The sequence below is a fragment of the Metarhizium acridum genome (genome assembly GCF_019434415.1).
Source record: "Metarhizium acridum strain ARSEF 324 chromosome Unknown scaffold_380, whole genome shotgun sequence".
In the NCBI taxonomy this organism is placed as follows: Eukaryota; Fungi; Ascomycota; class Sordariomycetes; order Hypocreales; family Clavicipitaceae; genus Metarhizium; species Metarhizium acridum.
This window is the reverse complement of record NW_027094031.1, coordinates 271,355-285,112: the sequence shown is the minus strand read 5'-3', so window position 1 is coordinate 285,112 and position 13,758 is coordinate 271,355. Positions and strand designations below refer to the sequence as shown.

General features: G+C 44.7%; 1 protein-coding gene across 1 annotated transcript; it reads right to left on the bottom strand.

The window, feature by feature from the left end:
- Positions 1-5,860: 5,860 nt before the first annotated feature.
- J3458_022524 (uncharacterized protein) lies at positions 5,861-7,072 on the bottom strand. Its single transcript, XM_066123059.1, has one exon. The coding sequence runs from the start codon at positions 6,835-6,837 to the stop codon at positions 6,223-6,225; it is 615 nt and encodes a 204-aa protein (XP_065974077.1). The 5' UTR covers positions 6,838-7,072; the 3' UTR covers positions 5,861-6,222.
- Between the last annotated feature and the right edge of the window lie 6,686 nt (positions 7,073-13,758).

The window sequence follows — 13,758 nt, the reverse complement described above, 5'->3', positions numbered from 1 at the left end:
AGCTTTTTAAGTATTATTTTATTTAATTATATACGTTTAAGTTTATATAGCCTTTTCTTAAATACTTAAGTGAATTCTTATACGTAATTATATTTTTATAAAGTATTAATAATAAGTCTAATAATAACTTTATTAAGAATATTAACTTTACGTTATTAATTAAGTTTTTATAGTATTAAGTAAGCTTTATATACGTTTATTTTAACTTTAATCTTTTTTATTATATAAGTAAAGTATAATTTATAAATACTTATAAGTAGGTTATAATTACGTTATTTTTAAAATATAAGTTATTATACGTGCTTATTTTAAATTTTATTTAAATAAAGCTTTATTAAAAAAGTAAATTATAAGAGTTCTTAAAGAATAAGTATAATAAATTTAATTATAATAATATTCTTTAATACTTTATTTTACTTGACTTAATCAATAAAGTTCTTAAGTTTAAGTATAATTAAGTAATTATTATTATTATTAATAGCTTTAATTATTAAGCTTTATATATTAAATTTTAACGTTAACTTTAAGTTTTTTATTTAATATTAGTTTAAGAAGTATAATATTATTACGTTATTAAAGAGTTATTATACGTAATATATTATTAAAGTATTAACTTAATAATCTTAGTATATATTAGTATTTTAAGAGAATAAAAGCTAATAATAGCTTAAAGGCTTAAAGATTATTAAATTATTTAATATAATTAAGTTTTTAGTTTACTTAAGTGTTACGAACGACACTGCACAAGACACGGGACGGGACCGCACCGGCTAGGACAGGCACGACCCGTGGGCACAAGAAGAAGGCAGGGGCACGTGACCAGCCACGTGACCCAAGAGGCGATCGAAGAGGTCGATGTTCGAACACATCGACCAGGGAGGATCGAACCGACCGAACCTCGAGCCAGTCGATCAAGGTTCGAAGAGATCGATGGTCGAGCAAATCGATCCAGGACTACAATAGAGAGATAGACGAGTACTTAAGGAGGAGGTATTCCCATAGTCAGATAGTCTAGATCTCTATTGATCAATCTAAGCAATAGTCTTACTATTGAGAGTTATACTCTTAACGGCCTTATTGGGATACTGCTCAAAAAGCTACTCTGTAGCATTCAACCTGACTTACTTCCTAAGAAACAGACCTACTGTGCCTTAGAACCTAAGCCACCGTTACATTTTGATCAATCCTGTTCAGTAAGTTACCTTGAAACTTTGAGCAGTAACAACTTCCAAGATGTCTACTTCAAGCGGAAAGACCACCAACCCCGGGGAGATGATGAAGTACCTTCATGACAAGATCACCGAGCTCGAGAAGCAGAATCGACAGCTTCTCGACCGACAGAATGATCTCTACGAAAAACTTGAGGCACGAGAAGAGGAACTTGCAGCAGTTCAAAATCTCACACCTGCATCCTCTATCAACAATAACAACATGCCAAAATTCCCCAAGCCTGAATCATACGATGGTTACAAAGGTGATGTGAGGAACTTTCTCACACAAGCCCAAGCTTACCTACGAGTCAACGAAAAAATCTACACGACACCTGAGTCACAGATTCTTTGCATTGGCAACCTCTTGACTGGGAAAGCAATGGAATGGTGGGAGCCAACCCTCCGCGCACATCTTAAGCACGGTGCCGAAGCCGGAGCGGAAGTTGTCCACATCTTCTCTGATTACGAAACCTTCGAAGAACGACTTCTCGCTGCATTTGGAAATCCCGATGAGCATAAGGAAGCTACACGACAACTTACTCGACTCAAGCAGACCGGATCTGCAGCTCATTACGCTAGGGAATTCAAACGCATCGCAGCAAAACTCAACTGGAATACCGAACCCAAAATGGAAGTCTTCTATCAAGGACTCAAAGAAGAAGTGAAGGATGACATTTATCGAGAAGATCGTCCTGAGTTATTTGACGACTTCGTCGAAATGGTCATCAAGGCAGACAACCGTCTATACGAGCGACGTCACGAAAAAAGTCACAGGAAATTCGGAACATATGCTAGGTTCAATAAACCTAATAGTAGCAAGCCACGCCGAACATCGACAGCATACGGGTACCACGCCGGACCTATGGAACTTGACGCCGCAAATAAGGAAAGGGGGAAGACTTGTTACAATTGTGGCAAGACTGGACACTTTGCGAATAAATGCAGAGCCCCGAAAAAGCCATGGAAGCCAATTCCTGAAGGCAGGAAGCTCCATGCCGCAAACCGAGAAGACTTACCCACGCGAAATCTCAGTGTGGCAAGCAATGAAGGAAGCCCCACGTTAGCAAACAACATCAGTTCGGATGAAGATTGGGAATTCGGAACCCAACCAGTACCCGACGACTTTTGGGAACACTGGACACCCTCACCAAAAAGTGAACCTTCACTGGAACAGATCCAAGAAGAAGAGAATCATCCAACTGAGAAAGACGAACCTGAAATCGAACACAGACTCCTTAATTGGACCTTCTGTTACGATGACAATTGCTACACGCACCTTAGCAGCAAGCAAGGTAGCGGATGGTTTCCACGAGAACGAAAGGGAAGGAGAACAACCCTTACGATACAACCGAAATTACGACGAACCGATTCAAAGATATTGAACGGAAAGTTATACTGTGCTAAGGATAACGCACACACTACCCAAGCCATAACCCCACAATGCAAGGAGGAAGGGAACTGTGTGACTGTGAGCAACTCGCTTAGCCCGAGTTCGATTAACACAGATGGTAGATCAAGCGATCACCAAGGAAGCTCCAACAATGCGTCGGAAGACAACCGCCGACGACAGCGCCTAGAACAACGCGCTAGAGAACGACATGAGGACAGGACCAACAAATCGGGAAACGACAGCCGTCGTCGCAATTAAGACCGATTCCTCGACGGAGATCTGACAGGTCTCTATGTACTGCAAACATCGGCAGCACAGCACACCTCATGATCGACATGACTATAATGGGACAAAGGATCCAGGCAATGATTGATAGCGGAGCACAAGGAAATTTTATCTCGCCGAATCTCGTCAACAGATTACGATTGCCTTGGACACCCAAAGACGAGCCCTACCGACTCACGACTGTGGAAGGAACTGCGGTGAAGTATAGCCAAGGAGTAGTCGACATGGAAGTAGCGCAACTTCTCGTCGACATACAAGGCACGAAACACCGGGTTACATTGGATATCACAGTGATCTCAAAACACGATGTTATATTAGGGATACCCTGGTTGCGAGCGAGCAATCCTCGAGTCAATTGGAGAACCGGCCAACTTCAATGGGATTTACCAGGATGCGGTTACGAAGCAGAGAGCGGCCTACGAAGGGCACCTCATTCGGACTACGACAGGCCTCTAGGAATATATGTGATCGCCAGAGAGCCAAAAGCTGAGACAACGGAGATTCCCGAGGAATACTCACAGTACAGCAAGCTGTTCAGCGGAGAGCTAGAAACAGGACTACCGGAGCATTCACGCTGGGACCACGAGATCAGACTCCAGCCCGGTACTGAACCAACGTTCAACAAAATTTATCCTCAGAACCCTGAGCAAGACAAGGCGCTCAAGGAGTATCTGGAGGACATGCTACAAAAGGGATACATACGACCATCAGAGTCCCCAGCAGGATACCCAATCCTGTGGGTACCAAAGAAGAACGGGAAACTACGACCATGCATCGATTACCGACACTTGAATAAGATCACAATCAAGAATCGATACCCGTTACCGCTTATGACGGAAATCAGAGACAAAGTTGGAAAAGCCAAATGGTTCACCACACTCGACTTAAAAGGAGCATATAACCTCATACGGATGAAAGAAGGCCACGAGTGGATGACAGCATTCCGAACCAGCAGAGGACACTACGAATATCTAGTGATGCCTTTCGGGCTTACCAACGCACCAGCAACCTTTCAAAGAATGATCGATACGATCTTACGGAAACAACTAGGAGTGTTTGTGGTTGTATACCTCGACGATATCCTCATCTATTCAGATACCCTTGAGGAACACAAACGACATGTACATGAGGTACTACAAACTCTACAGGACAACAAACTCTTAGTCGAAGCCTCGAAATGCCAGTTCCACCAGAACACTGTGCACTTTCTAGGGTACGTGCTCACACACGGAGAAATACGAATGAGCCCGGATAAGATCAAAACCATCAAGGAATGGCCTACACCAAAGAATCTAAAAGAAGTCAGAGGATTCACAGCATTCGTGAACTTCTACCGCAAGTTCTTGAGCGGATATGGAGACATTTCACGACCTCTCACAAACCTAACAAAGAAAGAAGTCGGCTTCCAGTGGAACGAACCAGAAGCCACAGCATTCCAGAAGATGAAAGATTTAGTTACGTCAGAACCTGTGTTGAAAGCACCTGATCAGGACAAAACTTATGAGCTTGAAACGGACGCCTCAGACTTTGCACTAGGCGGACAGCTTGGACAACGAGATGATCAAGGAAGATTGCACCCAGTTGCATTCTTCTCGAAGAAACTCCACGGACCCGAACTCAATTATGGGATCCACGACAAAGAACTCATGGCTATCATTGAGTGCTTCAAAGAATGGAGACACTATCTCATAGGAGCAAAGCATCAAATCAAGGTCTATACTGACCACAAGAATCTCACATCGTTCTTGACCACAAAGGATCTGAACAAACGACAGATCAGATGGTATGAAACCCTCACGGATTATGACTTCGAGATCATATACCGTAAAGGATCCGAAAACGGAAGGGCCGACGCGCTCAGCCGAAGAGAGGATTTGAAATCGGATGAGCAAGTGAGTAATGCACCCTTGCTACGCGCCACCAAGGATGGGAACCTTGTGCTAGGCACCCGAGAAATCAACATGACCTGGCAAGTCAAGCCAGATGAAACATGGATGCATCGGATCGCATCATGCATTAATAATGACAGCTATCTGGACAATTGGGAAACGAAAACGCATCTGTCCAAGGAAGGCAAGACCTTCTTGTACAATGAACGGCAGTATGTTCCCAGTACACTTCAAGAACAGCTTGTCAAGGAAATACACGAGCACCCACTACACGGACATCAGGGTGTAGGGAAAACGATCAGCAGGCTAAGAAGATCGTACGACTTCCCAGAAAGCAGAAAAATGGTACAAGAAGTCATCAAGAAATGCGACACGTGCAACAAAGCAAAATCAGCGCGACACGCACCATACGGAGAATTACAACCGATATCACCACCTGAAAGAGCATGGCAAACTGTTACAATGGACTTCATCGTCAAACTACCGAAGTCAAAAGAACCCATGACAGGAGTAGCTTACGACAGCATCCTAGTTATTGTGGACAAACTCACAAAATACGCCTACTACATTCCATACAAGGAATCGAGCAACACCAAGGACTTGGCGTATATGTTCTTCAAAACAGTTATCGCACAGCACGGATTACCGACAAAACTTATATCGGATCGCGACAAATTGTTCACCTCAAACTTTTGGAAATGCCTCATGGAGACCATGAAGATCAAACAAAGCTTATCAACGGCATTCCACCCACAATCAGATGGGCAAACAGAAATCTTGAACCAAATACTCGAACAATATCTGCGAAGCTATGTCAACTACCAACAGAATGATTGGGTAGAATGGCTACCACTAGCACAATGGGCTTACAATAGCTCTGAGATTGACAACATGAAGATGTCACCATTCAGGGCAAATTACGGATTTGACCCTATCATCGAGACACATGCGACACAGAATGTGAACGCGCCAGCAGCTACAACGCATGCAGCAACCATGACAGAAATACAGAAACACTTGCAACAGGAATGGATATTTTTGCAGAACCGAATGAAACACTACGCGGACAGAAAGAGATTGCCAGCGCCAATCCTAGAGGAGGGACATAAAGTATACCTCATTCGCAAAAACATCAAAACTAAGCGACCCAGCGACAAACTCGACTGGAAGAAGATCGGACCATTCCTTATCAAACGGAAAATCTCGAATACCAACTACGAACTATCATTACCAGATGGAATGAGAATCCATCCCATATTTCATATATCGCTACTAGAGAAAGCACCAGATGAATCTACAATCGCTACCAACATCACAACGGAAGATACCAACGAATACGAAGTCGAACGAATACTCAAAGCACGAGGGAACATAAAGAATCGTCATTATCTCGTTAAATGGAAGGGATATCCAAACTCCGAAAACACCTGGGAACCAGCCGGAAACCTCACGAACTGCTCGACGTTGCTTGAACAGTTTCATTCCCAAGGAACGCATCCCAATCAATCTCCTGAGCACCGTCCAACGACTCGATACTGAATTCGGCATCCAAGGAACGAACCAAAACAGGATCCAGATCCTCGGAAGGAGTAGGAAGGACCCCTGTGGTCTTTTGAAGCTGTTCCGCTTCCTCACGTTCCACACGTTCCAACTCTTCGACGTTGTCGATACCACGCGCAACCGCACGCATCATTTTCTCAAACCACAATTTCTTTTGTTTCCGCAAACGCAAGACCTTTTGATTCTCGGCTAAGGCACGCTCCTCAGCTTCTTCAAGCTCCCTCTCGAGCTTGTAATGTTGATCCGCGATGCTGCGAAGCTGTTGAGGGGTCACCCCCGCAATATCACAATTCCCTTGCTTGTCCACCACACACTTCACACAACGACTCGAATCGGAAACGGAGGCTTCACATTGGGGAAGTCCCATACGGGCGCAGCGAGCGCAAGCCTTCATAAAGGACAAAGACGGATTGTTGATTATCGCAGAAAGAAGGTTATCCCGGCGAAGGGAAGAAGCAGACGAAGCTTTAGACCGCTGTTTTGAGACACGGTTAGTCGACATGATGGCACATGATGATGGAAGGAAGAAAACGCACGACACTCAAGCCGGCCTGTTTCGATGGCCTTGAGGACAAGACCAACAGAGGAGGGGCATAATGTTACGAACGACACTGCACAAGACACGGGACGGGACCGCACCGGCTAGGACAGGCACGACCCGTGGGCACAAGAAGAAGGCAGGGGCACGTGACCAGCCACGTGACCCAAGAGGCGATCGAAGAGGTCGATGTTCGAACACATCGACCAGGGAGGATCGAACCGACCGAACCTCGAGCCAGTCGATCAAGGTTCGAAGAGATCGATGGTCGAGCAAATCGATCCAGGACTACAATAGAGAGATAGACGAGTACTTAAGGAGGAGGTATTCCCATAGTCAGATAGTCTAGATCTCTATTGATCAACCTAAGCAATAGTCTTACTATTGAGAGTTATACTCTTAACGGCCTTATTGGGATACTGCTCAAAAAGCTACTCTGTAGCATTCAACCTGACTTACTTCCTAAGAAACAGACCTACTGTGCCTTAGAACCTAAGCCACCGTTACATTAAGTGTTTAAAAGATATTAAATATTTTAAATAATTATTCATACTTATAAGATATAAGTCTTACTTTTAACCTCTTTTAAATTAAAAGGGAAATTACTTTAATATATTACTTAAAGCTTACTTTTAAAGATAAAATACCTATTAATAAAGGTATTTTATTAATTTTACGTATAAGTTATAGGTAAAAATTTTAGTTTAAAATTAATACTTACTAAGAGAATATCTTTAAAAGCTTAAATATATTAATTTACTCTTAACTTTTACTTAAAAGGTATTATTAAGTAAAAATTACTTACACTTAAAATATTACTTCTTTTAATTATATTAAAAAGCGTTTATTAGTATTAATAATTACTTATATTAATATTCTCTTTACGTATAACTTACTTAAGTTTAAAGTTAATATTAATTATTAAAATATTAATAGGCTTATTATACTTTTTATTTAAAATAAATAATAAATTACTTACTTATTAATTTAAATTCTTAAAGTTATATTAAGTCTTTATAATAATATTAATAATATTAATAATAGTAAATTTAATATTATTTTAATTTAAGATTTAAGGTTACTTTACCTTAAACTTACTTTTACTTATAATTAGAGCATTAACTATAGTATAGTTTTATAGTTTTATAGTTTTTATAGTTTCAAATATAAAAAATTATATTAAATCTAATAAAATACTTATAGAATTATAAGTTTTACGAATAATTAGTATAAATTCTATATTATAAGCTCATATTAACAAAAGTGGGTCCTTATATAGTATTATAAGCTTAAAACTTAAAAAACTACATTTTATAGTTTTTATAGTATAGTATAGTGTAGTGTATTTTTAGAAAATTACATAATCTATTCTTTAAGCTTATAATAAGCTAGAAGGACCCACTTTTTTATGTGAGCTGATTAGTTATAATATTATATTAGTTAATTTATGTATTTATTATTATAATTCAAGTATTTTATTAGATTTATTATTAATTATTTAAGCTTTTTTAAAAATTGAAAATGTAGTTTTCTTATTAATACTCTGCTTATAATAAATAATAATAAATTTAATAAACTAATATTTATTATATGATAAATATATTTAATATAAAAGAAAGAGAATTATATTTAAAGAAAAAGGTTTAGTCTTTAAAATACCTATTAAAAGAGCTTTTTATAGACTTAAAAGAAGTTTAAAGTAATAATAAAAGCTTTAAAGTTATTAAGCTTATAACCTATTATAATTATATATATTATTTTATTATATAAGATATAAAGTATAAGTTATACTAGTATATATTATAGGCGGTACGAGCTCTAATATACACCCCACCTACTAATCCAGCCGAAGTGACTGTAATTGGTTGTGGAAATCGAACACCTTTTACACCCTAGTGTACACAGAACTGGCGGGTAAATTGCTGACTAAGATTTGCGCGGGAGGACGGCGACTCGCGCTATGGACTCATCACTGCCAACGACGGTCACGCTTCCTCATCATGGTCAATGCGTGTCAGTGTCCGACCAGCAACCAAAAACTACCTGTTAAAGAATCCAAATATTCACTGCCAGGAAGACATACTCGTTGTCTGATGAATTTATTCAAGTATTGTAAAAAACGGTCGCTTGCGGCCTTAACACATTCACCATGGCCTCCGTCAGGTGCGGTTGCACCGCGACTTGATTCTTCTTCGCCCATCGAAGAGGAGAAGACTCCATACTATGACGCCAGTCGGTTCTATCCTATTCACCTTGGCCAGGTGCTCAGCGGGCGATATCAAATTGCAACTAAACTTGGCTATGGATCAAGCTCAACAGTATGGCTAGCCAGAGATCTGCACAGGTGTTTCTTCCTCTTCACAACGTTTGATGCTTCAGTTTTAACCAAATCGCTTGGCCCTAGCTGGCGCTGGTCCCGAGAACGATACGTTGCACTTAAAATAAATAGCGTCAACCATCGCCGTCCTCAGCAAACTTCCGAAAATGAACTTGCAATTCTTCAACACATTTCCGACGCAAATCAGAGACATGAGGGTTGGAACTTTGTTAGAAGATTGTTGGGTTCATTCACTATCGATGATCGCTCTGGGGCCCACCTGTGCCTTGTTCTCGAACCATTAAAATACTACGCCACCCCTTGCACGTTAGAGCTGTGGGTGCAAGGGGTACGATCATCCGAAGGCTGGGAGTCCTTGGGCCAAGCAACTATTAAGCCATTACATTTAGCTAGCTATCTAGTTATGCAGAGCCGTGGTCTGACCTATATGGATTCCGTGTAAGGACCTGTCGTCTTCTATGCCGCTCATCCCTCATCTTCATCTTCATACCCTCTGGTGAAGACTCGTAAAACAGGTGACCACGATCAAAGGGCGCATCCAGCATCAAGCCCTGGAGCGTTTTTACGCGAGAGACAGCTACGTAGCTTAAACCAGTCTGAAAGTCCCGACAGGAGAGATCTGTCACGATGACATCTTCAGTGATGCTCTGCGACTTGTGAACCGTAATGGCGTAGCATACGATCAGGGGAAACTGCGTGCGAGTGCAGAGAGTGCTTCCGATGAGGAAGTCCCTGTCTACTGGGAGAATCGGGACAATCTTTCTGCCATCAGCGGTGGTCAGGAACACAGGTCCACTGTACTTGTCAAACTCCATCATGATAACACAGGGAGGGTCTTGGACTGGGTCAGCCCCCGGTGCCCAGCCGATATCGTAAACGGTACCGCGAGCGCCGTTGCAGAGACCAACTGGCTGCCAAAGGTTAGATGTCAGCATCAGACGGGCGCCAATGCATATAGGGATCTGCTTCGCAAGGTTGCCCGCCTTGTCATCAGGCGCCGCAGCCGCGCCAAGGCCGACATTCTTAGCCTTGACCTGAATGACTGGCCGGCCGAGGCGGTCGAGGTGGTAGTGGTTATATTCGTTCACCCTATCTTTCGTGGCGTATACTCGCAAGGCGTTGGCGAACCTGGCGACCTCCAGATCATCTAGCTTCGCCTGTACTCGACCGGAAAGGAGTTTCCAGGACTCGACTGACAGTTGGAGGAGCCGCAATTCCTCGAGAGCTGTGCGAAACGCCTTCTGATCGTCGCCCCGTTGCCGTTGGACAACCTTCAAGAAGACTGATTTATCGAAGCGTCTATATGCGTTCCTGCCTTTGATCTCCACTCCCTGCACCTCTTTATCGTAATAGAGCGGCTTCTGTAGCACGGGTGGAAGCTGGAAGAAGTCGCCAACCAGAAGGATGTTAAGACTACCAAAGAACTCCTCATTCCTACTCGGGAACGCCTCGCGCAGGCGGTCATCGATCCAAGAAAGCTGTCGCAGTCCCAGCATGCTCTTCTCATCGATGATCAGGTAGTTGATGTCCTTCAGCTTCTTCTGGAGCTGGGCCATGTCAGTGGGCGAGAGGGGCTTGAAGTCCTTGTTGATTGGAAGGTGTAACAGGGAGTGCAAAGTAGTGCCCGATATCTGATTTCCCGCGACGCCAGTGGGCGCGGCACGCCAAACAGGTGTCCCTCTCCCGGCAGCAGCGGCTTGGAGGTGCGCGGAGAGCAAATTAATGAGGTATGACTTCCCGGTACCACCTCCACCATCCACATGGAGCAGCAACTGAGAGGGTTCCTGATTCAGGAAGTGGTCCATCACGGTATCGTATACTAAGCGCTGATCCCGGTTTAGGGAATCTCGAGCTTCCAAGGGCTGATGATCCACATCAAGGTCAAGGCGGTTTGCCGCCTTGCGTTGCTTCCAGTAGTCGCCCTTGAGAATACCGTCATCAGTATACCGTCCAACGTGAGGGGTCCAATCATAATTGATGTCGATGTCTCGGCGGCCGAGCATGTCGATATCCTCTTCCTCCAGCGGGCGGTCGGGAAGCATGCGGGCGAGTTCATGCCAGTCTTCATCCACAATGGGCTCTTCATGGACCTCAAGCTCAAATTCGTCGTCCTCAGCCCTCAATTCATTTGTATCTGGCTCCCCATAATGATCGTCCGCATGGGTGTCACGGTGCTGCTCTCTGCAAAACCTGTACGCAGCCGCGAAGGAATCGAACCGCTGCCCGCCCACGGTGAGCAACTCCTCTGGAGAGCGATGCGGATGAGCCATCATCAATTTAACACGGCAGAAGTCACCAAACTGGGGAGATGCCTCCACGGACCTGTATCGAGGAAAGTAAGACAGGACTCTCTTCTTCGCGTTGGCAGCGAGTCTCCTCCACGTCTTGAGATTATACGATTGCAGGTACTCGAGGTAAGTTGCATCCTCGTGCTGGTCATTTCTCTCGAGATACCTCCTGTAGCTGCCGACGGTCTCGTTGACATCTTCATCCACGCGATACGAACGTGCATGTTGCTCCAAAGGACGGCAGTCGACAGAGACCACCATCCGCGTGCCTTCCTGCAGAGGAATGTTAAGGAGAAGATGGGAAATCTCCTGCGCCGAGTAATCTCTCTCGGCAATCAGCTTATTCATCAGGCGAGAGGAGAAGGATAATAGCGGCTGAAGGTGTGCCGTGTGCGGCAAAACCTGGTCTGCAAGCTTACAGTAAGGCTCAGTCTTCTTCTCAGATTTGCTGCAATACTTGGCAGCGTACGTAATAACCGCCTGTAGGCTGGTGCAAGGAGATATGTCGATATTGGCTAGCCAGCCTAGTATAATGGCGGGATTGAAGTGATTCATGAGGTTGTCATTCCGCGCCGCCTCGAAGACATAGTACGACTTGCCTTCCTTCCTGATCACTGCGGCCAGCTCCCGCAAGGCACGAGGAAAGTCAAAACGACACTCCCGCTCTGGATTGGCCGCATTGGCCGCCTCGATATCTGCAGCAGCGCCTTCCATATCCCTCGCCAGATCAACGGTTCTCTTCCTTACGCGTAAGCAGTATGTGGTATTGCATCTGTGGCGCTGGCAGCGGTTGACGATTTGTGAGAGACGCAGGAATGTCAGTTCTGTACTCAGTGGATCTACGCTCAGGGGGTTACCCTCACCCTGGGGCATAGTCCTAGTCGGCTCAGGATTAATGGCAGTGATGTGGAATCCCCACGTGCGTGCAAAAACATCACGAGCGGCTTCATCCACCATGTCGACTCTTGGGCAATTCTCCATCCAGTACAGGCCATGGTTGTGCGGACTGCCACGCCCTTGCCATTCATACCGATCCCAGTAATCCGTAATGTTGAACTTCTTGCTTAACACGATATCTCGAAAGAAACAGTATCGGCGGTAGAAATGGAAAGCAGCAATGTGAGGATTCTGACGCAAAAGTTGGCGCGAGAGACCCATCCTCTCGGACTCGGACGCAGCCAGCCATTCATCATATCGGGGCATGTGCTGGTAGAGACTCCGCCAGTGTAAATCTGCCGGGCTGAATGTGATGAATGCACCAGGACATCCAAGGTTGTAGGCATAGGCCTCGAGGTCCTGCCTCTTCCTGTTCCAGAAGGGGCGCGTGCCGCGAATAGGTACCGCATGTCTTGTGATTGAGTTGATTAGCACCTGCGCCTCAGGGTCCTCGCTGTGCTCCAGTGCCTGAACAAGCTGCTCCCGTGTGAGCGGTTCATGACTACCATCGTGTTGCTTCACGAAGAATTTGGACCGTGCACGGGCCTGTGACCGCATCAGAGTATTGAAGGCGACGAAGCGGAAGGTCGGGTGGCGTGCAAAACGCCCGTCATGCCAGCGCATCGCGTGCTCGATGTAGTCCTTGTAGTCGATTGACCGTAGCCGAGGCTCAACAAAGTCGGCTCTCCCGTCAGGAAAGAGGCAGGGAAAAGCTAAGGAGAGTAGGGCATGAGAGCGATTGAACTCATTAATGGGTGTGCGCCGTATATTCGGAAGCTGCAGCTCGTGCTGCACCTGCTCCTGGAAGCTTGTGGAAAGCCTTGGTTCAGCTTCTGGTTCTCCGGCAAGAATAGACCGCAGAGCATCGAGCTCCGTGTCCTTGGCCAAAAGGTCCGGCACCGCAGCCTCGTCCTCCAGGTCCGGTTCTGCCTCCTCATCTTCCTCGGGTCCAACTTCGGCAGCCTCCACCTGGCTCTGGGGGATGTCGTCCAGGACATTGCCATCTTGAGGCAATTGACTCAGCCGCTCTTCGTCGATGACGATGCATCGATAGCCAGGATGATGGCGCCGGAGGTAGTTAAGCCATATGGCAACTGGCTGGCGGCGTACACGGAACTGGCGGGTGAATTGCCGGCTAAGGTTTGCATGGGACGACGTATTGGAAGGACGGAGTAATACAGTGTTCAACTCCCGCGGCAAAAGCGGGAGTTGGTTGTACACCAAGCCAACCTCGCGGAGAAAGTGAACAACATGTCCCCGATATTTGTACTGCTGGCCCCGCACAAGCATAATATTCACGTGGACGTGAACACGGCCTATTAA

Coding starts and splice junctions, on each gene's coding strand:
- J3458_022524 (XM_066123059.1), bottom strand. CDS start 6,837: ATGTCGACTAACCGTGTCTCAAAACAGCGGTCTAAAGCTTCGTCTGCT.